Source organism: Bombus terrestris, chromosome 8 (assembly GCF_910591885.1).
Source record: "Bombus terrestris chromosome 8, iyBomTerr1.2, whole genome shotgun sequence".
Taxonomy (NCBI): Eukaryota; Metazoa; Arthropoda; class Insecta; order Hymenoptera; family Apidae; genus Bombus; species Bombus terrestris.
In genome coordinates this window covers 5014073-5038094 of record NC_063276.1, presented here as the reverse complement: position 1 = coordinate 5038094, position 24022 = coordinate 5014073, and the positions used below count along the sequence as shown (strand labels likewise).

The 24022-nt window shown below is 38.7% G+C and overlaps 1 protein-coding gene across 1 annotated transcript in view; it reads right to left on the bottom strand.

The window, feature by feature from the left end:
- Positions 1-358: 358 nt before the first annotated feature.
- Positions 359-24022, bottom strand: part of LOC100648324 (homeobox protein Nkx-6.2) — a 46263-nt gene continuing 22599 nt past the window's right edge. Inside the window, exons 3-4 of the mRNA XM_003397198.4 lie at positions 23577-23785; positions 359-746 (exon numbers count right to left, since the gene is read on the bottom strand). Of these exons, the coding sequence (XP_003397246.2) occupies positions 549-746; positions 23577-23785 (407 nt within the window). The 3' untranslated portion in view covers positions 359-548. The remainder of the gene's footprint in view (positions 747-23576; positions 23786-24022) is intronic.

The following is a 24022-nucleotide window of genomic DNA, read 5'->3' as shown; positions in this document are numbered from 1 at the left end:
ATTGACAAGTTCCTCGATCATCGTATGGATAGTCATTTCTCTTCAACTCGTCAGTCTTGGTGGCGTTACGTTCATATCGACATTTTAACAAATTTTCTTCTCTTCTATTTAACACATTGAAACGAACGCTTCGAGGCATTTTCTTTTTTCCTTTTCCATAGAACAACCACGTGGACGTTTCTTAGTATAGCAATTTTCTAACAATTTTAAACTGAAAGAAACCATAATCTTTTGGAGCAACTTACTCTTTGAATTATTTTAGGTCAATTGGTAGAACATTTTAACGCTTGAATTATTATCGGACCGGTTGAAAATCTTCGTCTGATGTTTCGTGAAGTCAACTTCCCTTAAAGCTTCTTTTGGCAATGTGAAGAAACGGTGAAAAAATGAGAAGTAAAGAAAAGGGGAATGTTTAACGATCGGTGTGTCTTGATGTTCCTTTTCTAAAATTCTCTTTGCCACGTACTCTTTCACATCCTTTTACGAATCTACCTAGTGAATCTAGTCCTTCGATTCGTTCTTTTATTTCGTTTCTTTATTCGCGTGTTTTAATGCCTGTATTGTTGCTCGAGTTCCCTTCTCAGCCTCTTCGCTGCAGTCTCGCTGTTTCCCTCAGCCTCCGCGTCGCTGCAACCATCCTCACCCTCGGCGACGACGCCCTCGACCTCTTCTTGCCTCCTCTTCGCCGTCGCCATCTCAGCCGCGTGCTTTTTCCGCCATTTTGTCCTCCTGTTCTGGAACCATACCTGGAATCACAAACGAACCCTTTCGTTGGAAACTTTTCTGTCTTTCTTCTTCTTCTTCTTTAAGTTAATTAGCAGCGTGCTATAATTATTAAATTTGGAACTTTGATTTCTTTTAATACTTCTAATTCTTCCATAATATAGGTAGATAGTATATGTTAATGCAGATTCAGATTTTCGTAATTAAACCGTTGCTTCTGTGAAGCCAACTCTTAGTCTAAAGGAACGCACACGTTCGACCTGAATATCCTCTTTTCCACGAACATTCTCTGACATCTTTCACTTCCAAACATAATCTTGCAAACATACTAGTACCAAGTGAGAATTTCTACCAGTTTCGTTAACCAGTTAGCTGATGCGATCTCTTTGAAAAGTGTGTACCTAAGATGTGTGGGAAAAAGTAAACGACAACGAGTATACTCGTCAAACACAGAGTATGGGTGGCTGTTACAACACAGAATTAAGTTGTAACGAAACGACTGTTTTATTTCTTAATTTATTCCAATTATTAAATTCCAATTTAAACAGCAAATTGTAACTACTATTTAAGCGTGACGAGTATAGTCGTCGAAAACAGCTAACTGGCTAAGATTACCATCTACGAATACTATTCACCACTACTATTCGTCAAGACTCACAGAAAACTAAGAAAGAAACCTATCAACCAGGAAACCAACTTTCCATCGATATTCTTCAGCCCTTATATCTTCGGAAGATATACTTTTGAACCTTATCAACCTCCTAAAAAACCACGATCTATCGATACAATCCAGAAAAATCGAAGAAGAACTAAAAGGTTTCCAATTAAAAAATATGTCGATCCATCAACATTCTCTAACACTCACCATCATCAAACGTAGATTTGCAAAGACTGAAGATTTCAAACTCTATCCATCTTCTGAAAACAGCCATCTACCAACTGAGAGGCTTCATCTTAAGGTTCTCACGGCCTGGATCGTCACACTGTTCGAGGCTTTCGCGCGTAAGCCTTGTCCAGAAGGAAATTCTTCATGACGTTTCGCCAGCATTGCAGCTGCCTCCTTCAGGGATCTGAGGTTCCTCAGAATTGCGTCCTTTGCGACAATGTTAAGCACAATCATCTGCGAATCTACTATCGCTCAAAACCTAGAGAAACCCACAAGACTCCTCTTTTCTAAAAATCCTCCTTTCTATCAACATGCAACAACACCTTCCATTCCCTGCAAGTCAACCCAGCCATCCCACAGTGCGGCATTTGAACGATTATTCGGTACAAAGATAAAAAAGTGCTTGTAATGTGCAGTTTCCCTAAAACTCGATATCAGGAAGCCCGTCGTAGGTAAAAGTCCACTTATCAAATCTTTGATAGCATCTCCTCTGGTTTCTGGGTCAGTTGAAATATCTTGAATATTTCTTTTCTCGTCTAACCGCACATGGTAATGTTTAAATAAATAGCGGCTTAATAACAGCACTTATCCTACGTTTCATCGGACATTGTGCTGGCGTTTAACGAATGACAGAGTTTTCCTGTAATTTTTTGCGATAGATATGGTCAGAAATCCACTTCTCAAGCAAGTGATGATTACGAATGGATCTCGTTAAAGAAACGAAGAACATTTAGGATAACAGTTTTTAGCAGGACAAAATCCTACAGCGATGCGATGCGATACCTTTCTGACACGGAATGAAAACTTGCAGGATGGTTCGAACCGTTTCTTTTTTTAATAAATCGTTGTTGAAAGGAAGAAAGAAATTTTCAAATTGGAAATTAGAATTATACGTATCTTTGCTCAAATTCTCCACATTTACGGCGTAACAATTATTATTTAACAGGAATTAACAGACAAGAACGTATAATAACGAGCTTGGTAATTTTCTAGCTATTAGACTTTGATGTACAAACGATTTCTACTAATCCTCTGTCGATTTTCCCGCGAGTTATCGTTTACATTTGTATTACTTCCACCGATGGTATCATCGAGTAATGAGATCAAAATCGAACAACGTTATTTTTAACAAGGTTATTCCTATCTTTGTCTATCCTGCACGTCGCACCGTGCAGCCTCGCGAAGGGTTCGAAGAAAAAGAAAGAGGTGCGCTTACGAGTGGGATGTTCCTATTTAAAGAGAGGGATTGACGTTTTACGCTCGTGCCAGGTTCCAGCTCTCGGGCTGCAGTCAATCTCGCCCAGATTGTCTGGCTTCCTTTCTCTCCGTTATCTTAATTCCTCGAGTGTTTTAATTTTCATCCGAACAGCTATTAACTTTTACGGCTGGCCGTTTACTTTTTAATTCGTTTACCGCCTACACGGCAAGGGCTGCGCGTTGCACACCACCATCACCACCACTACCACCACCACCACCACCACCAAACCAAGCGACGCCACGCTTATATCTTTAATTTAAGCTCTCGACTTGGCGGCCATTGAACAAGCCTGCGGATTGGTGAGGAAAGAGGGGCCGCCACGGGGGTGGAGTTTAGTTGGGGTCACGCGGCGCTCGCCGCTATGGATAGAGGGTGGTTTGTGGGTGCAATCGCTACGCTCGAGTCCCGCCGCTCCCCTGGCGCCCGTTACGTTAATTAAATACATTGTTGCGGGGACACGGGACTCCTGCCGCGTATTTCCAGCTTTATAGATGTACGAAGGGACCACCTTGAGTCGCCTTCAACCTCTGAACAGGCTTTTTTCGTACAGGTGGATCGTTCTTAATTCGCCTGCTACTGTTCACATAGATAATACTCGGGTCCGATGCGGACACTGTCGTCCGCGCGATATCGCTACGATTATACATCTTTGTGTGTTTTTCCAGCTAAGAGCAACGAGTACAGACGTGTATGATCGTGTGGACAATAATTGCTCGTCCACAGTGCGCCTTGGTCATAGCTTTGCTCGAGCTAAGCTAATGGCAGAGTTTTGGTTCGCGTGTATACAGAGATTTGTAAAGAGTAGCTGCATCTCGCGCCCAGCAATTTCTGCACGAGTTCTAAGAACGGAGCAAGCCTCCTACAAATTTTCGTTTCGTTTTGAGATTCAAGGTTGATTGAGGGGTTTATCGTAGGTCGTTGGATTCGTATTTTTTACGGCTACGATGGAAACGATACGTGGCGCTGTTTAAAAAGCTCAAGGTCACGTTGATAGCTCGGAAAATGCTGGGCATCTGTTAGTGAGAATATATTCATCCGTTGAGTTGTCTCGAATATAGAAAATTTGATTTCATACATTTTTTCGTGCAGTCAATGGATAGCGAATTATTTTCGCTGGTAATCTTCATCGACTCACCCTGTATGATAACCAAGTAAGAAACGATGAAACAGTTTGCTCGACGATAAGAAATGTTTCTAGGCGTCCTTACTTAATAATTCGTCCGCGCGATTTCCGATCGCGATATGTTGATCGGCCCATAGATCGAACGTTTTATCACCAGCGATAAAAGCGAAGGGAGCGGAATAAAAAAGATAAGCGGGAACCGGGATGGCAAAGGATAAATTTTTATTACGAGCCCGCGAAGAAACCGACTTTTGGCCATTGCCAACTGCTCCGATTGAAAATCCTATCTCCCATCCGGAAACTCGATTTTCATTTCACGTTTGCTCGATCATTGCACCGTTTCGAAGATTCCAGTTTATCGTACGGCAACAGATTTTTTGAATTTTATCATCGTCCCCCTGTATACATATCTTTATTAACGGATATTTCTGTGTAAGTGTTCGCGAAGGATAGATATTTCTGGTTTGCGAACAGAGAACGATACTTTTGTTGGAAAGGGAATCTTAGAAATTTGATGTCGGTTTTTGCGGTGAATTTTATTGAATTCTAATTTAATTTACTTTCATTCAGTTTTCTAAAATTCACGTTTCTATACAGTATAATTGTACTTTTTATTTAATTGTATCTGTTTATGTCGTATATCTGAAATTGATGCTTTTTGTATTTTCTATTTCTTTCGCAAGATAGAGTTATAGAATAAGAAAGTAGAATAGCAATAGAATAACAGTAATAGTACTAATGCAACAGGATTAAGAACCTTAGATTAGAATTAAGAAATAAGGAGAAAAAATATTAGGAAGATTTATTAAAAAACTTAGTACAATCCTCTTTATTTCTTTAAAATGAGAAAAATAAAATAAAGAATATATTTACCATAAGAGACTATTATTAATAATAACAATACAATAATATTAATAATATTCTTCTAAGGGTAAAATATTCTTAAATATTCTGTTTTTACCCCAATCATCTCCCACGTTAGTATACGTGTAGTATACGTGTAGTTTGTAAATTTTTAAAAAATGTAAAGATTCGATGACTATGAAATAATTTGGGTTGCTGATGAATTGTTCTTATACAGAGCGAAAATTGTCCCAACAGGGTGTAAGAATTGATTTTCGGCTAACATTATGGCGGCGTACTGTTTAACCAGGAATTACCTCTAATTTAATAGACCGTAATGGGGCCAAAACGTGACGCAAGTAACCGATAATAAGCCATTAAAATCTCTCTGCAGTTTACATTGCCCTCAAATTGAACGTTAATGTTAGAACAGCCAGTGGAACACGGCCACGTTCGTCAAAATATCATATCACGCGTTGAAGAGTCAGTTACGTTATTACAGCAATTATCGTTTTATGTCCATTTACAAGAAGGAAATAAGAAAATTAAAAAATAATGTACGATATTTAAAGGAAATATCTTCTTGCAAGGAATGGATCCTTAAAGGGATTAAAAAATGATACGTCTTATCTAAAGATTTCTTTTACTTAAATTTAAAATCTTAATGTAAAGAAGATCAGCCAACAACTGTCCGAATAACAGAATAATGTAAAACGTATTATCAAGTCTGTGAAAATAACATAAATAAGCAAGGATATTTGAATCAACAAATTCTTGAAACAGCCTATTTTCACTAGCAATAAATCGAAACGTTTTACTCTCATAATTCTCGCGAGATACGTAGGTTTTACTATCTTTCTCTAAATTAATATCACTACGCTGTATGGGATAAAATATTCCCTCAACGTGTATATTAAATAAGAAATATTTTCGGTTAAATTGTCAGAATATTCTCAGCTAATCCAAACTTATTTACCCCATCAACAGAAAACCATCGTATTCTCTCTACTTACCCTAAGATTCAGCCCCAAAAAAGAACAAAAAAAAAAAAAAAAAAAGAAAAATAGAGAAAGAGAATTGAAATCAGCGACTAGCCATTTCGACAAATCCCACGCAATTTTGGATTCGCATTTTCCGGGCAATTTTTTTTTTTGTCCTCCCGCTTCGGAGATACAGTGGCGAAATGTAAATGCGAGCAGGCGGCGGCACTTCGACGTGGCGCGTCATTCATCTTGTTTTTGAACGCGTTAGTCACGCGTTGTAAACGCTCCCTCCGCAACTGTTCGATTTATTAAATCAGGATTATCTAAGCCCATTACTTTGTCCTGTAAAGCTAGATACAAAACCGCATTTATAACTGCGCAAAGCCCTTACACCGTCGGGGTTCCACTGTCCATCTCTTTCTCTCTTCTTCTCTCCCTTTCTCTCTTTCCCCGTTATTCCCTTTCCTCCTGATTTTCTCTTTCCACAATGTCGTCCGTGCGACTCTGTCGCACCCTCTGCTCGGCGTCTCTCTGTCCCTCTCGAATCCTCCCCTCATCCTCCAATCGTAACAGATAATACCGGCCAGTATCTGATCTCGTTGATATTGGCGGATAATTTACTATGCGAAAGATTACAGGCGTGACTCACATCTTGATAGCCGCGATTTCGAAGCCGGAGAATTTGCATAGACACGCGGCTACCAACCGATTACCAGAGTGTAGAACAAGCTGGATCATGGTGGAGGGTCAATTTCATTGGGAGTGGGCTTTCTCGAGATTTTTCGCCGACTATGTTTGATGTGCATGCAAGATGCTTTTGGCATCGTTTGGGCTTGCTTTTTACATCGTAGTTGTCATAGTTAGAGCATAAGTGCATTTTTAAAAGGAGATGTTAAGTGGAAAGGGTAAATGAATTAAATTGTATACATATAGTTGTACATATCAATTATATATATATATAAGTGGAAATTAAATTATATACTCTTAATTGTACATATAAATTATATATATATAATTATACATACATATAAATGGAAATGGTAAATGAATTAAATCGTGTACATATAATTGTACATATGAATTATATATGCATATATATACATATGTATGTATAATTTATACTTATAATTATACGTACAATTCTAATTTATTAAATTCCGATAACAAGGCTGGGAATGTTATAAAAGTGCACATTTTTTGTTTTCATCACAGAATCATTGTCTTTCGTTCCTCTTCTCTTATGTTCTTCGATCGTTACGCAAGGATTTCGTCGTTTCAACGTGCTACTGGATCATTTTTTAATTCGAAATTTAATACTTTTGAAATAATTGATTCGATTCGCATGGAAACAAACATTTTAAAACGATAATTTGCTTTTAATACAATGTTTTAATGCATTGCGATTTAGCGATGTAGAGTAATAGCTGTGTAACACACGGTCAGCCCACGAATTACAATTAGTAGGACGTAGTTGGTGAAAACGTGTGTCTATATGATTTTCCCATTCGTGTTATATTCTATATTCATTCCATTCCCATGACAAAAAATCATGATCGTTTCACGACTTCCTTTTCGGCTCGAATTTTCCACCCTGTCAGAGGTTCCAACATGTCACCCTCGTCGACTTTTCCTTGTTCCCTTCTTTCCTGTTATTCCACTTTGCCGCGTCCACTCTTGCTATTCCATTTGTCGATAATTCTAAACGTTCTTCGAATAATAGCTTTCCTCCAATAATAATATTTATTGATATAATATCTATTTATCAGTAATATCTTCCAATAATGATATTTAGTAAAAGATTTATAATTTCAACACAATTTGAATAACACCTTGACGTTGTTCATGTTAATCATATAATTAGCATAATTTTAATACTAAACTTGTATTCTTGAAATGTTCATCCCTCAATCTCACTCTCGTTCCAACATAATAAAAAGATCTTTTTGATATTTTAAGAAAATGTTTAATATAAAATTGAAATAGAAAATTCCGCTTATTATCATCAATTCTGTTACATTTTCCTCGAAATTGAGAACTTTGTCAACGATAAATGTAATTCATTGGAAAATCACTCAAAGAACTCAGCAAGGCTGAAGAGTATAATACATGTACTTATCTATTTATAGCGTTAAAAAATATACGCTATCAAATGATGCTACATAGATTGTTCTTAGACCTTACTACTTTTAGACTGCGGATATTTATATTTTTATGCAAATTCAATTATCAATGCAAATTCATATTTTTGTAGATGCAATTGAAACAGTGGAATTTAGGTACACAATCGTATTACGTAATAGACATAACTGATATAAAGAGTATTATATTAAATTTCGGATTTGTTTACGTACTTTTGCATATTATATACACTTTGTGCATTCTCCAGCCTTTAAATTTCTCACGGAGGAATAAAAATTTTCAACTGATTTTCCGCTCGATGAACAATTATCGCGGAACAATGGAGACTCGGCTCTTCATTCGATTCACTTTTCTATAAATTGATCCGGTCGCAATCGAATCCGGTGTAATAAACCAACTACAGTGCGGCTTTTTATCGGCGTGCGCCACACCGAGAGATTGGTTCGCATATCATTCTAAACTGCCGGATAAATTTATCGTCACGGTGGATCAATGAGGCCTTAATGAGATATATTACCAAATGAGAGTGTTTATATATCGAATGCGGTCGACCACGGCTGGCTAAACGCCGATCATACGTTGCCGATCTATAACGTCCGCAAAATCACCCTCGTTATCCTCCCAAATATCCAATTTCATTTTTTATTTGTTGCTAAATACCATATCAACAGGATCTCGTATTTAGTTTGTTAATAACGATGTTCGATAGCAGCAATGACAGTACTTCAGTCGTTGATCTTTTTTAATTTATCTATTTGCTTTATTAATTACGTCGGTCGATGGCATTTTTTTTTATTTGAAAGTAAAATGAGATTCTCGTTCATAGAAGATGGTAAATAATAAAAATCGATAATAATACCTCCATGTTTAGAATAATGATTTATGTGAAAAATCTTTGTATCTACTACATGTTTATCTTGAAACCTTTTACTTGTAATGGCTGACAAATTAAAAATAGTAAACTGCTACATTCCCTGCGTGTCATTTTTAACTCAGACGTTCTTCTCTATCGTTAAAGAATATCGCAAATTAAAAGATGATACGAGAGAATCGTTGCGGATACTTGACATTTATTTCAGTTTTATATTCGAGCTTTTCTCCTTCAAACATTGCAAATTTCTTTGGAACTCCGTTGAAATTCGTTGAAATTTTTGAAGAGCAAGGTTGAAACAAAATTTCAAAAGATCGTAATAGGGTTAAAACACCCTGTACGCTCGGAACAAAATGGTCTCGAAAGGGCGCCGAGTGAAATTCGCGGCTTTCACCGATGGAAGCTAGCGTTAAGCATGGAAAAACGAAATTCAGTCAGGGTGGATGCTTAATGATGCGTGGAAAGTCGTGCGTGACATTCACTCTGGACAATTTCCACCTCATTGAGCCCGCTTATCATTCAAATGGTACCGTCTCATTGACACGTCGATAAATTTTTAAGGCCGTTCGTGCATTCGCGGCAAAACCAAGTCATGAACCTGCTGAGAGATGAATCGTGGATCGATCATCGCCAGACTGCGAATTTTTATGCGCAATTTGATATTTTTTACGAACGAAGCTGATGAAACGAATCGCACATTTGTTTCGTCTATTAACCATCGACCTTAGGTCTGTAACGTTATTTTTACTCACGTCGCCTGCGTACTGGGTCGTTTAAGTCCACGCAGTTTCCGTTAGGTTTCTCCGTTTTAGAAGATCTCTAAAAATTATTGAATATTCTTCCAAGTTTCTAGAATACGTCTTTACCACTGTATATTTAACTTGACTTTTTTAAGCAGAGTAGAAACAGAGTTTGAACAAAGAAATGGGATGAATAAAAAACATTACTTACAATTATCGGTGGAAAACGATCCATTATGCAGATAGAAGGTTAAATACTATAGTGAGTAACATTTGCTTTGGATGTTGTACATACACTTAATTATATGTAATATGTGTAAAAATGTTGCTTGAAATTTTCTAAAAAATGCATAAACACTTGCAGCCTGATCATCACTTTCGACTGAAGATCGACTACCAGTAACGAAGACAACTGTTGGTGAGTCCATTCTTTCATCTGCTTCTTGTTATGACGTAGTTAATTGCATGACAACTTTGCTTTCACCTTTTCAACGTGGTATATTCTCATCATCATTTGCTCATCATTGTTTCATATAGTATACGATTATACAATAGTGCAGAAAGTAAAAGTATCTTGCAATGTTCTGTATCAAGATTCTAAAACAAAAACTCAGAAGAAAGTAGGAATGAAGTACAAGAAAAATCACCTCGATATTTCTGGCAATAAATTCCTTCCAATAAATAAGAATAAACAAATGAGCAATAAGATAACAAAATAAGCCTTCGAATCGATGTAGGATTACAAAGAATTAAGAATCGTTCGAACATAAAATTTGTGGTTCTTCGGATTTCCAGTTCACTCCTTCAGGAGGGATCTGAAACTGTTCCAGTTTCTTTCAGGCAACAAAATCCAAGGTACTTTGGAAACACGATAGAACCACGAATACACTGGTTGGTTATAAGTATTAGAACACTGGCTGATGTTCAGTGCAAATTGCACGTGTTTCACGGTTTTCATTTTCTAAATAAGTATCTTATTACAAATCCGTTATTTCCTTCGTATTATACGAGACGCATCCAGAACAGAAGTTGCCATTGGCTGTTGAAGAGAAGTTGAATTTATTCCCAAAATCTTTGATATTTATCGTAGTGTATATATCTTAAACTAGTCTTTTACGTCGTTTTTATCGTTATTGTGATATTTGTCATAACGAAATACTAGGTTTTGTATCCCCGCTTCATAGAACGATGTCGCTCAGAATTGTAGCCAGCGTGACCATAACTTTCGAAATTCCAAACGGCATAACTTCCGGAATTCCAGACGGTATAACTTCCGAAATTCTAGACCGTGTGACACAATTTCGTGGAGACACGACCGTGAAATTCGCGGAGAATGAATGGAAAGTTGACGAAATTGTGAATCGCCTGTTCTTTTTCTTCGACCGCGTGCATCAAATCGTCGTTGGCCACAGACGGTCCGCCGCTTCGTTCGATCGTCATGCACATTTTCGCGATCGTCATTAGAGCTTCTTACCATCGAATCACTCATGGTATGTTTTTCGTACACCTAGCAAAGTCGACGATGAATATCCATCAGCTTTTGAACGCATTGAAAACGAACAAACAATCGTAGACACGATCCGATTGTCTCAAATTGGTAAATCCCAGTTACAGGTAGTTTCAGCGTTTGCGTAACGCCAAAGTGGAAAAGAAATGACAGAATTTTTCACGGCACATGATATGTCCTACTGTTGAAGATCACCGCTGTATAACATTCTAATGATCATCGTGAAAGCTTCAAATCGTACGAATCAATTTCACTTCGTTTAAAAGAGCGGATCAAAATTACTTTGAGGATCGCGAAAGTTCGCGAGGATCGGAATCTGTCGAGATCAATCGGTCCAAAGTAATTTCTCGTAATATTACAAAGTGCTTGGAGCAGAATGTTTCTTCAAATAATAAGTAATGCGATCCGCGAGAATGGCAGAGGGTAGTTGGCTTTTGGCGATAATGCGCTCCTCTGTATTCCGTTCTCGTACCGCTTCCCCATATCGATATGTTTCCTCGCCCGTCCCCGTAACCCACCCCGGCCGACCATTCCGCCTCACTCGAAGATCAAATGGCTTCACCGATTCGCGTTATCCCCAATATTCTATTTTTATTTCGGAATCAAATTTCGCGACCGACGGCAACTGGGAAACGGCCGAGCTTTACGGCCCCCTCCCTCCCTCTTTGTCGTTCTCTTTTGTTCCTTTTTCGATGTTCGCCAAAAAATGACCGAGCGGAAATCGAGTTTAAGCTCGCACCGTGTCTTGATTTCCTCGATGAATATCGATAATGCCGGTGAATGATGTTTCTCACTGGGTTTCTGCCCTTTTTGCTGCCCTGGATCTTCTCCTTGTCTTAGGCATTCCTTTCTTCATTAAAATTAAAATGTGACATGGTGTTGAAATGTTAAGTTTTAGTTTTGATATTCGAGGCAGTCATAATGCGATGTTTGTACACGTACAATTCTCTTTTTAAATAGATAGTACATTTGTAGTATCGTTAGTAAGATACTGTTGTGGATACTTTGATATAGCGAGACGTATCTTAATCGTATAAGAAGTACGAATGAAATTCGAATGGCTTTTTGCTATTGTTCTCTCCAGTATGGTAGACGTACATGTACGGTAGCTCACGTAGTATTCGAATACTTATCTACCATAGAAAGTACTTGTGTCCATATCGTATATGGACGTTAGTTTCTTAATTACTTTCCTAAAGATGTTCGTAAAGAGGAAAGATTGTAGAAACATCCGTAGTCTATAACAGTCGATATTCTTTAAATATTCAAGAATGGATAGCTAAGAAGAGCGCATATTTAATCCCTAAATTACGTAAAACGAAATGAAAGAACAGTTTAGTTCAGTTTAGTAATGTATAACAGTTTAGTTATACATTATGGAACTTTTTTATAGGAAACAGAAGATAGGAATTATCATATTTCTCTGCTGCAATCTTCACATGTAAATGTGTACATATTTGTAATTTTTATACATATTTGTAATAGAAGATAGAAACTTTTCTCAATCTTCATTCACCAGAACAATCTCAATTTAACAAGACCTGTACATGGTATTCTACTTGTTTCTATTCGCTCGGACGCCTACCGTGCTCAAAGGAAGGGAAGAAGGTCCGAAAGTCAATTAAATAATCCCCGGTTCGTTCAGAAGTAGTCGGATCAGTGAAAATCTTATTGATCACATCTGCGATCCCGTGTCCTCCTTTGTTTCCTAAGCGGAGCACTGATCTCTGCAGCTCGAATGAATTATGGGGAGTAGGGGAATATTAATACGTGTGTACAGTGATACAGATACATTCATCAAATTTGATCAAGGAAACACTCGAGGGCGTTACAGGATTAGTCTCGTCTCCCCTTCATAGAAGCCCGATTTTGATCAGCATGGATTTTTAGCCTCGCCCTTTATCCTAACCAAACTCTTTCTCTTCTTCCTCTTCTTTTTATTTTTTTTTTCTTTTCTTTCGACTGACGCGGCGTTAGCGGAAAATTGAACACAGCCGTTTATGACCGTGAAAAGATCGTCTCAAAAAAGAATCCGTGTTTCGTATTCGATATTCGTCAACGAGATGTGTAGCCAAAGAATCGTTGATGTTGGAGATTCAATTTTCAGACGTGATACGATTCTTCTTTTTTACAGCTTTTCGATGTTTTCCTCCTTCTTTGGTGGGAGGGAGAGGGGAAGATACCGGTTAGTTTTGTAGGTATAACATATAAGAAGAATGATCAAGATTTTTAAATATTGTAATTATTGTAATTAAGAATAAAAACATATATTTTTGTATAACATACTAAGGAAGGTATATTGCATTAAAATTTGTGAGCAGCTTTATCGACGAGAAACACGTTTATCCTTCAGCTAATTAAGAATTCGTTAAAGTACAGTGTTGTGTTTTAAACTTCTCCAATTTTTTCCAAATAAACCGAGGTCACTCACCGGACGATCACCTGACCATACCGTGACGAAACGTTATTCGAAAACAGCACGAAAAGAAATATTCTCTACCCGAGCAATTACACGTGATGTGAAGCGTAACCGGAAGACCAGTTTCCCCATCACAACGCCGCCAAGCTACAAAAGAACCCCTAGGAAACTACCTTTCCAGAAACTAATGCCGCAAGTCGACCGTTCTATTCTCGAAATAAAGTCTCAGCCTCTTATCGACGAAGGCGACGAACATGGTAGAACAAGAGACCATATACACGCATATATAGAAACAGGAAAGAGAGAGGGAGAGAGCGAGAAGGCACAAGCTCGTGGAATCGAGCATTATGGAGTCAAGTACATGTGGGCCAATTTCGAGGGTACGAGCTGTGGGAGGTGAATGAAGGGAACGCCGCCTGCTGCCGTGATTTATCACGCCGTGCCATGCCGCGCCGTACATACATACACCACCATGATGATACATGGTGGAGGAAAAGCGGGTAGGAGGCTTTCGCTCGTACTAATTGACGTCATCGATATTGGTATCCGTCGACGAGCAGATTACTCCGCCGTAAACAACTCCACCCCTTCCCCGGTGGTGCTGCTGCAGCCTACCAACCCAGCAGCCCGTCCTCTCTTGTCGTTTCTATCGGGACACAGGGGTGCCCGCCGCCACTTTACTACCACCACCACTGCGTAAACACCATCTAAGCCCTCGTTCCTTCCGCGCGGTCCTACCCTCGAGCGCGCGCTATTTATCCCCATCCCCCCTCCACTCCGGTTACAGCGCCACGCTATCCCCTCCACTTCGATGCGCGCCGAGATCATTGCGCGTTTTATCCCCACCACATCCCCACCACCGCGAGTTTCGTGCGACTACTGTGCGCTCCATCGGACGTGGACTTCAACTTGTTACTATAATCGTGGTATAGTGTCTCGTTTTAGTGTGTGTGTGACTCGCTCTCTCTCTCGTCTTTAGCTCTCTAGCTTGTTAAACGTGATACACGCGCTGATACGCCTACGAGCATTGGGGTGTCACGCTCTTTAACTCGCAAACGCTTGGCCGTTCACTTTGCCATATTAGATTCTAATAGGGGACGCGCGCCACTCGGGGGTCATTCGTTTAGTGCTGGAGACTGAGCTTTGCGCAGTGGTTAGGTCTTTCTCTTTTTATCGTTTAACTGGTCCTGTGTTTGGTTTGCTTTCGTACGTGCACAGGATGTTTCAGCGATTATGATACGACTAGCAAGTGTTATATCGTTCTATTGGATAGAGTAGAATGAGAAGACGCGCAGTGGTATTTCTTGATATGATGGCTACTTGAAAAAATGATAAATAGAAGAATCACGTATTAGAATAGAACGAGGAACACTTTTTTCAAATTTGAGAAATAATTGAATTATTCTCGCCTTGGTATTCTTTTCATTTTGTGTACTAATTTTTCGCTAATTTTTTCACGATTTACAATAAACGTTTTGTAATTCTTGCATCATAGGTCTTCAAATTTGTCTATTATAGCCACAACAGTCCTGTCTTGTAATGGTCGTAATAAAATTTCAAAAATTTTCTCTAAGTGATGGGATATTTTCATCTGCCACTGTACATCATCGAGCATTTTCAGTGGTGGTGGTCGTTGCACTTTGCTCACTGTTCGCTTCACCGAGCCGGCTAACTAAATCATGCGTCGGACATCGTTGGCAATTTGAACGACGACCCGCGTAATAATCTTAATAGCTGGTTCTCGTTCGATTCAGGTCGCAGACCAGTGCGTTGCGTTTCGGTATAGTGTCAAGCGATGATTGCTGGTGGCGTCAGAGCAATTCGCGATATTTCCACTGGGTAGACACGCGGAAGTAGTTTTTCTTTATTGTATGGCGAGCCTGATATAAATGCGTGTATAGCGAGATTGAAGGACTGATGGATGAGTGTTTTCGGGTGATTTTGAGTGGGTTTTATGGAGAAACGCTGGATCTAGGCCTATCTGAGTGACCTATCCTTTGAAGATAAAAATTCTAATCAAGAAAAACATTCTCCTTATGCGAACAATCGAAATTCAAAAGTATAAATCCACCCAAAACCGAACTAATTAAAATCTCAAATTAAATACCAAAATCTCTGGCTATCCTTTTCTCTCAGAGTTAGCCAAAATTTTGGTCTCAGAAGCACAACCGAACCTAAAATAGCGAATAGTAATTATATTAAGGCTGGGTTGTGCTTTTGGGACCAGGTTGTTGATTAAATTAAATTATTTGAAACAATTATTGCGATTCGCTGTTTTAGTTTAAATCGAGCTACTGGGACCAGAATTTTGGTACTTCATTCGAAATTTGAATTCGTTTGGTTTTGTTTAGATCTAAACCTATAATTTCAAGTCTCGACTTTTGCACTTGCGAGGAGAATATCTTTCTTGGTTGGAACTTTTATGTTCAAAAATTACATACAAACCATTGTAACTGATATGTTTAATTCAAGAAGAATTGATAATCTTTATGAGACAGTCGTTTAGTCTACGATACGTTTGAACCAATGTTGCTAAATTTTGCTTTCGCTTGCTTGTGACATTATGGTTCCCTGCCATTTTCATTATTAATTCCAGATTTGGTAAAATAAGGCGTAGCAGTATATGAGTCAATCGGAAGAGACTCATATTGTTGTGCCTTGGAGCGCCAACGTTATTTTGGTTTGCTAGATTCAAAGGTAAACGAACTCCGGACAAAATATTATCCCCGTTATTTGTAATCCTCAACCGGAGTTACATTCGAACCTTTTATAATAACACCGGCCGATATAAATAGACGAACGTGTTCTTTAGGACAGTCATTATAACGAGTCATACAGTCGAATAGTGGGCATAGAGTTGGACAGTAGCATTGAGCGGGCGACGATTACGACCGGTATACACTATTCCTGTACTTGTACTTAAAGTGATTTTAATATAATTGATTATTACAATTTTATCACCCGTCTCCTTAATAAACCAACCAACACGTATAATAAACCACCTCAAAGGTTTAAATGATATTAAAAAAAAGAAAAAAAATGAAATGAAATAAGATAAAACGAAGTCTAAACAACAATTATAAACAGATAAACAAAATTGAAAAGATACAAGTAAAATACACGAATGTGTAATTTCCTAATGATACAGCGTTACAGAAGCTCAATTAATCGTCTTTTGCGAAATAAATTCAATTTTCTGAAATCATTTTTGTTGGTCAATTTCAAATGCAATAAATAAAATAAGTAATTTCAATATTGTTCCGATCAATCCTTTGTACGCGAATGTAAACGTGGTTGCGTGGCAAATTTAACGTGTATTTGGTTAAAATAAAGGAAAAAAAAGAACAAACAAGAAAACAGACACGAAAAAAAAAGAGGTAAAAGAAGAAAGAGGAAAAAGAACGCGTATCGGTGGGATACACGTTTCGAAAACGAAAAAGTGATAAATCTGGAAATGTGGAATGACAGAACACATATATCTTCGTTGAACGGAACTAGCGAATCCCTATATGCCGTACTAATCCTTTTCCGATACTGAAAAAATGATAAATCTCGGATGTAAAACCACGAACGTAGGATATCGATTTTGTATACAGGACGATCCATAAGTGAGCCATAAGAACTTTAACGTTTAAGCTCGTTCGCCTATAGTATAAACGATGTATTTGTTTAACGAGCGATCTTTGATCCTCGAACGATATCAAATAAAATATTTTCGCCGAATCTGTTAACTGACGAGTAGTGTAGTCGGATTAATATGTAGTTAGAAAAACTTCAGACCGTGAAATGAAATATTTATTGATACAAAAAGACGGACGAGCTTAGATGAAGCATCGTATTTATGATGTTTAATCTATTACGTTCTATCGGTATTTTAACTTACAATTAGACATCATTGTTTCATAAAATCATTGAAGATTTTCGCAAGTTATAAAGAGAAAGAAGGAGAAACAAAATACAAAGGCAAAACACCTTATAATAAAGTGTAATAAAAATCCAATTATTAAATCTCTGTAGAGTCGTTCGATATTTTTGAAGATTAAAAACAGTGCACGTATAATTTTTAAATTTCCACGAATCGTTCAGAAATTTTATAAATTAAAAAGAGAAGAAGGAGCAAGTAAATGGAATAATAAAAAGAAAGACAGTAAGTACAGAGCTAGTCTTTGTTTAATAGCGAAATACAACGCGGGGAATTTAATTTTTACGTTTCCATAGAATCATTTAAGATTATCAGAATATTCAAAAGAAAAAAAAATTGGCAAGAGGAGAGGAACGAAATAAAAGGTGAAGACAAAACAAGAAATGGAGGACAAGCCTCTGTTTAATCAGATCAAGCGAACAAACGTATCCCGTAAATTTCATTGCTGAATATACTTCATAAATCCACGTTCATCCGAAACGCATGATATTAATTCGACTGAAAGCTTTTCGTAAATAATGTAATGATCGATATATCGTCGCGTCGAGGCAGATAAGTTTATTACGCGACGAGCGGAGCGAAACGCCGCGTCAACGTATGTCGAGCAAATAATTTCCAGCGTAATAACGCAAATGTTTATAAATGTAGTTCGCTTGATCCCTGCGTTTAGTCACGATCGTTTGTCAACGATGAACGTGGTCGCCACTCGGCGAGATCATTTTTAGGCTTCCAGAGACTTCAACGCTCGATCGTGCTCTATTCACGTTAGACGCGTTGAATTAGGCTACTATGTGCACGAAAAGCATATAAAAAATATCGTTTCTCCGAAGTTTGAATTTGACAATCTAATACCATACGTTAAATCTACGCCCTATCGTCAATTATCAACGAAGATAAAGCAGTAATATAAACGTTAAGAAGGTTTCTAATGAAAATGTTAAAATCATCTATTAATGGTCATCATGAATAATTAAGATATTCCGATGGCAATCTTCTGTAGTTTTTTTTTTTTTCATTTTTACAACGTTAAAGAATTGTTTAAATATTAAAAAAGTCTGTAAGTGTAATTTGATGGTATCTCTTGGATATTATTATTGACAACAATTTTCAATTTTATCCTTGATTTATTTAATATTGACGATGAGAAATTATCGATTGAATTTTATAAAATATTAATTTATCATCAAATATCTATGAAATACAGTTATTTCATTTCTGAGAATGGAATACAATCGTTGAATTCTTATTTCGTTCGTCTATCAGGCGAAAGTTCAGAACGTTTAACAATAACAGGGGACAATATATTCCTGTTATCTAACAGCTGACATCGAAGGAAGCACGAAGTAAGAATGTAATACGCGGCACATGATCGTAACACAGCGGCAAACGAGAAAAGTTCGCGACGAAACACTGTTTCGCTAGTGTATCAACTGGAAGAACCATCTTCATTTTCTTAGCGATAAAAGTTCGATTCTCTTCCTTTTTCATTTGTAAAAGACGACTCTACTAAAATACATGTTACAGGAAATAGAATGTATATGATTCTAATATGAAATCTTGACGTCTCTCCGATCTTTTAATAATTTACCTGCACTTTGTTTTTTGTCTTCTCTTTTCTTTTTTTTTTTTAATATATAATATTTCACAATTTAAAATCGTATCTTTCATTTTAAGTTTTAATAATTTACCTTAAAACGTTGTTTAATAAAATTTCTGATCACTCGAAAAGATTTTATACATATACTTGGTATACCGAGTTATGTAGGAATAATAAATAATTGGGGGAATTAGGATCCTCTTTCTACAAGAATTTCTAACTTTCCCCTTTTCATCCCTTTTCGCTAATTATACCTTGATCATTAGTTTCAAGCCCCGATCCCCGTGTTTCCTTATTTTTAATTTCTTTTGCCCCGCTGCTTATTCCAGCCTCGGCCCCTTTCTTTCCCCTTTTATTTTTTTTTTTCCTTTTCGTCTATCAAGACGCCAGAGAAACGCTCAGAATATTAAAACTCGTCTTGCTCTACCAAAGAAACTTGCATTTAGTCGCCAGACGCGTAGTAATTTCTTTTTGGCCACTCTCCATCCTACTTCTTTCCTTTTAATAAGAAATTCGAATACTAATCTATATATATATATATATATATATACTTTTGGTTTCAAACAATTGCGATCAGACGTGTGAAAATCCTATCCAAAATCAACAATTGCAGCAAGAACGCGTAACTATCGAATTCGAAACACGTCCCTCGTGTTCAATCGTTCACAAACTCATTGTTACTCTGCTCGTAGGTACTGAGATATCAAAGTGCTAGCTAGCGTCTTAGAGTGCTGGAATCTTGCGCGCGACGATCACAATGGCTGTGCTAAAGACCAACATCTTGCTAGCAGCTTCAACGTAGATATTAAAGCTTGTAGAAAAATCGAGAATACACATATGCGCTGTTTTAGCGAGAAAGTAGTCGTTGATAACTTGCGACAGTTGATGCGACTTTAAATAATAAAACAACAACGCAACTACCATTAAATTTCACCCTTCAAATCCTTCCGTCTAATCTAACTACATCCCCTCGCCAAAGCTCGCCAACCTTCCCACCGCTACAACCACCAAGCCAAACACATCGAAACACCGCCTATCCAGCACGAATCGATGCCTCTGAATCAGCGACTCGTCCCGTTGCTCGGGTATATATTGTCGTAATATTTCGGGAAACGGTGCTCCGTAGATCCGTTGGCAATCTCGCCCCCGAAGATGGCATATACGCGGAGGTGAATCGCCTCTTGCCGAGGAAATCCGAGGTAATTGAATGCTAACCCCTCCGTCTCCACCCCCTCCTTGCCCCCCTCTCCGCTCTTACCCTTCTCCACCCGCAATCCACCCTCTCAGTATCATCCAGCGAGAGACAAGGGGTGGGATGGGGGAGGCCGGGAGGGAAAACGTGCTCATCCCCGTGGCCATCACTCACCGACGCAGACTTGTAGCTTTCAATAAAAATGTAAATATGGCGGCGTAGAACGAGCCAATGACAGCGCTACATCGACGAGGCCGCGACACACACAGAAACCTCCGGCTAGCTGCGGAGGGTTGGATGGAGAAACGCGAACAGAAAGAAAGGGAAAGAGCACGGAAGGGGGTGGCTGAAGAGGGAAACGCAGCCAGAGGGTCGAAGATGGCGAACCAGAGGAGCGACACGATGTAGGAGGCTTCGAGTGTGCCAGGAGAGAGTTCTCTTCCTCGAACTGGAAGCTACGAGTACTACAGATGTAGCTGTGCAGAGGCGGGAGTAAAAGTGGCAGGCTTCCACCTCCCTCTTGGAGGATGGTGGAAGAAGAGGTGGAGATGTAGGGTGGTTGGAAGCCCACCTCCTCCTCCTCCTCCTCCTCCTCCTCCTCTTCCTGGATATGGAAGATAGGTAATAGAGGGTTTTCAAGGGGGTGGGGAAGGAAACTGGGGATGGAGGGTCGAAAAGATGGAGAGAAATAGATGGATAGAGAGAAGAGAGACACTGGGTGAAAAAAGAGGATTGGAGGGGAGGGATGTGACGCTGTCGTCACCCAGCAGCTCTCAGCGTTTCTCTTCGTTCCTCTTACGGCGAGTGCTTCATAGGGTTTGAGGGTGGGAGGAGATAGAAGGGAGAGAATGACGCAGGTGCCGCAAAGCTTGACACGTCTCCGGGCTGTTTTGTCACCTTCTTTTATCCTTCGAACTTTTTACAAGCTGCCTCGTTAGAAGCTTGCTCGCGGCGTTGATGGAGTAAGCCGGCGGCGGACAAATGCGTTTTAAAATTACGACAACCCCCTCCGCTCCCGGCTGATGTCGGAGAACGACGAAGGCTGACGCCCCAGTTAGTGTACCTTTGCGATGATATCCGGGGCTTTCGCGGATTATTCGGTTGCTTCCAGATAGGTTTTCATTTTGGATTTCTTTGGTTTTGTTACTATTTTCGTTGAGTTCCACAGGCTGATTATTAAGACATTGCTTCATGAAAATTCTCTGATTCATATGGTTCTAAAACATTGATATTTGGATGATCAGATTTACGACTGTAAAGTGGAGTTTGTTTTGTTCGTGTTCATTTGCGATCATTGAATTTGATGATATAGTTTGGCATAGATGTTAATTTTCGGTCTCTTCGATTCTATCAATGTTGAGTTGGGCTTGATAGGATTGTTATTAATATAATTCGATGCACATTCGTTCACGAATATTCTTCGATTCGTGTGGTTGTAGAACAAACGATCGATATTCGATTCAGATAATGAAATTTATGCTTGTAAATTGGAATCTATTTTGTTTGTGTTTGGTTAAGTTTGGTGGTATGGTTGTTGCAATGGTAATTTAGATAAATTTTAAGTATGATTCCTGTCTTTTACCAATTTGGAATTTTATGAGAATTCTCATTGATTTACGCTACCGTTCCAAAAATATTGATACGTGATTGCGATGCTTGGAATGTTATTATCATCGATACCTCGACAGTTCGTATTTCGTCCACGTCGCATCTTAAGAAATTACCAACCCTCTTGTTCGAACCTCGAAATATCCAAACGACAGTGTATGACAATAACAATATCATATCTTCACTGCTCTTTTACTTCCCATATTTCTACCAAATCTTCATTGTGAATAGTCTAACTATACAAACTACAATTCGTACCATTAACAAACACGATTTTAATAAACGGTTTACGATCATCTACATCCAGATAGGATATTAGAACTTTCGAACCTCTTGAAACCTTCGAATTAACGATGCAAAATCAGTTGCAATAAATTACAAATTAGAGCGGCGAAAATACACATGGAACTGAAAGGGAAGAAAAAAGGGGCACGACGAATGAAATAATAATTTCAGCGTGGATATTCTCTATCGAAAGGGATCGAGATCGAAGCAACAAAAAGTGGCTGGTCATTAAAACGGATGATTTTTCGAGGTTGTAATCCGCGCTTAAACGTTTAAGCCGACAAGGAAATATTAAACGATGGCGGCTGTTAAAAACACCGGGCAGTTTAAGTTGATTTTACTTTTTATCGCGACGTAGCGTACCCTCCCCGCTGCCGTTCGTTCCATCATTCACGGATTAATATCGGGCGCCGAGCTCGAAAACGCTTCAACTGTTATGAATTTTTATTAACCCATCTACATCTGTTACTCATAATTAGCCGGGCGCTCGCTTAAATCATCCGGACGTTTTTATCGGAGATTAGCGTAAAGTTTATTAAAAGCACCGCGCGAAACGCCACATTCTAACGTTCGTACGCGTCATACGGATCATTCTCGATTCAATTGTTTCTATTAAGAAATGTCTCGCGCTTTTCTTAATTATGTTCTTTTTTAAAAGAAATACCACCGTGGTCGCGTAATTTGAAAATATCCAAAGAATCTTATCTTAATATTAGTATGCATGATTTCTCGCTTCAAGTTTATATCAAGCATCTTCATAAAACGTTACAAATATTATCTGTTTCTTGGAACGAGAGTACGATGGAAGTATACAAATTTCAGGAGTCTAGCAGCGTTGAAAAAGACACGAAGGAACAGCTATTCACGCGCGTAATATCTTCTTCGTTTAAAGATATTTCTTAAAGTAAGGAAGGTTCTTCCGTTTGTGGAAATGAGGATCAAGTCAGAACGAAAAGAAAAGATTCGAGGATCGTTTCGAAAAGCTAACTTTCTCATCTTTCGCTCTATCTATAATTTACGAAGGAAGACTAATCCTAAATAAAAGAAGAAGAAAGTTTAACATATGCAGCGCAATAAAGTACAGTAGTCAATAAATCAATCGAGTATATAAATTATTGAGACAGCTGCAATTTGCATCGAAAAATGTCCTATTTGACGAACCAAATAACGTGTTTCCCATACGATGATAAAGACAAACCTATCACGAAGGACTCGGATATTATTTTCCAATTAACCACCTAAATACTTACACAATTCTACGCAAGAAGACCAGTTAATATACACCAATCTTCCCGTAATCTCCTAAAGCAAACCCTACCGAAACCTATCAGAGACCCAAACCCACATAAACTCATCAAGAGTCCGGCCAAGACACACTAACGACCCTTTAATCGCCCTAAAGCAGAGCTACCCCTAAAAACAAACGAAAGAAAAAGAAGTAGAGGAAAGATGGGAGAAAAATCTCTCTGAACACTCTTACCTTGACTTGCGATTCGGACATGCCCAGGGCGTAGGCCAATTTAGCACGTTCTGGTCCAGCTAGGTATTTCGTCTGCTCGAACGTTTTCTCAAGGGCGAAGATTTGCTGGCCGCTGAACGTCGGCCTGGTGTGTTTCTTCTTGCCGCCCTCGTGTTCGCCGGTTCCACCGGAGCCTGTCATCGTTTGCTGACAACCCAGCTGTTGCGACACTGTAACATCGATATCTTCCAGGGATTCTCTTCTACTGAAGGGTAGCGATGGGCTCAAATAGATCGCGCGTACTGCGCAGAGACGAGGCGATGGCTAGGCAAAGGAGTTCGCCTCTGATTATTTCTGTTAGGCCCAATAGAATCCTAGGGATAAGCGCTCGTATTGACCGAAATGAGTTTCGGAAAGCATAAATTATATTCGATATGTAAAAGAATTTGAAATAATATTAAGCGTGA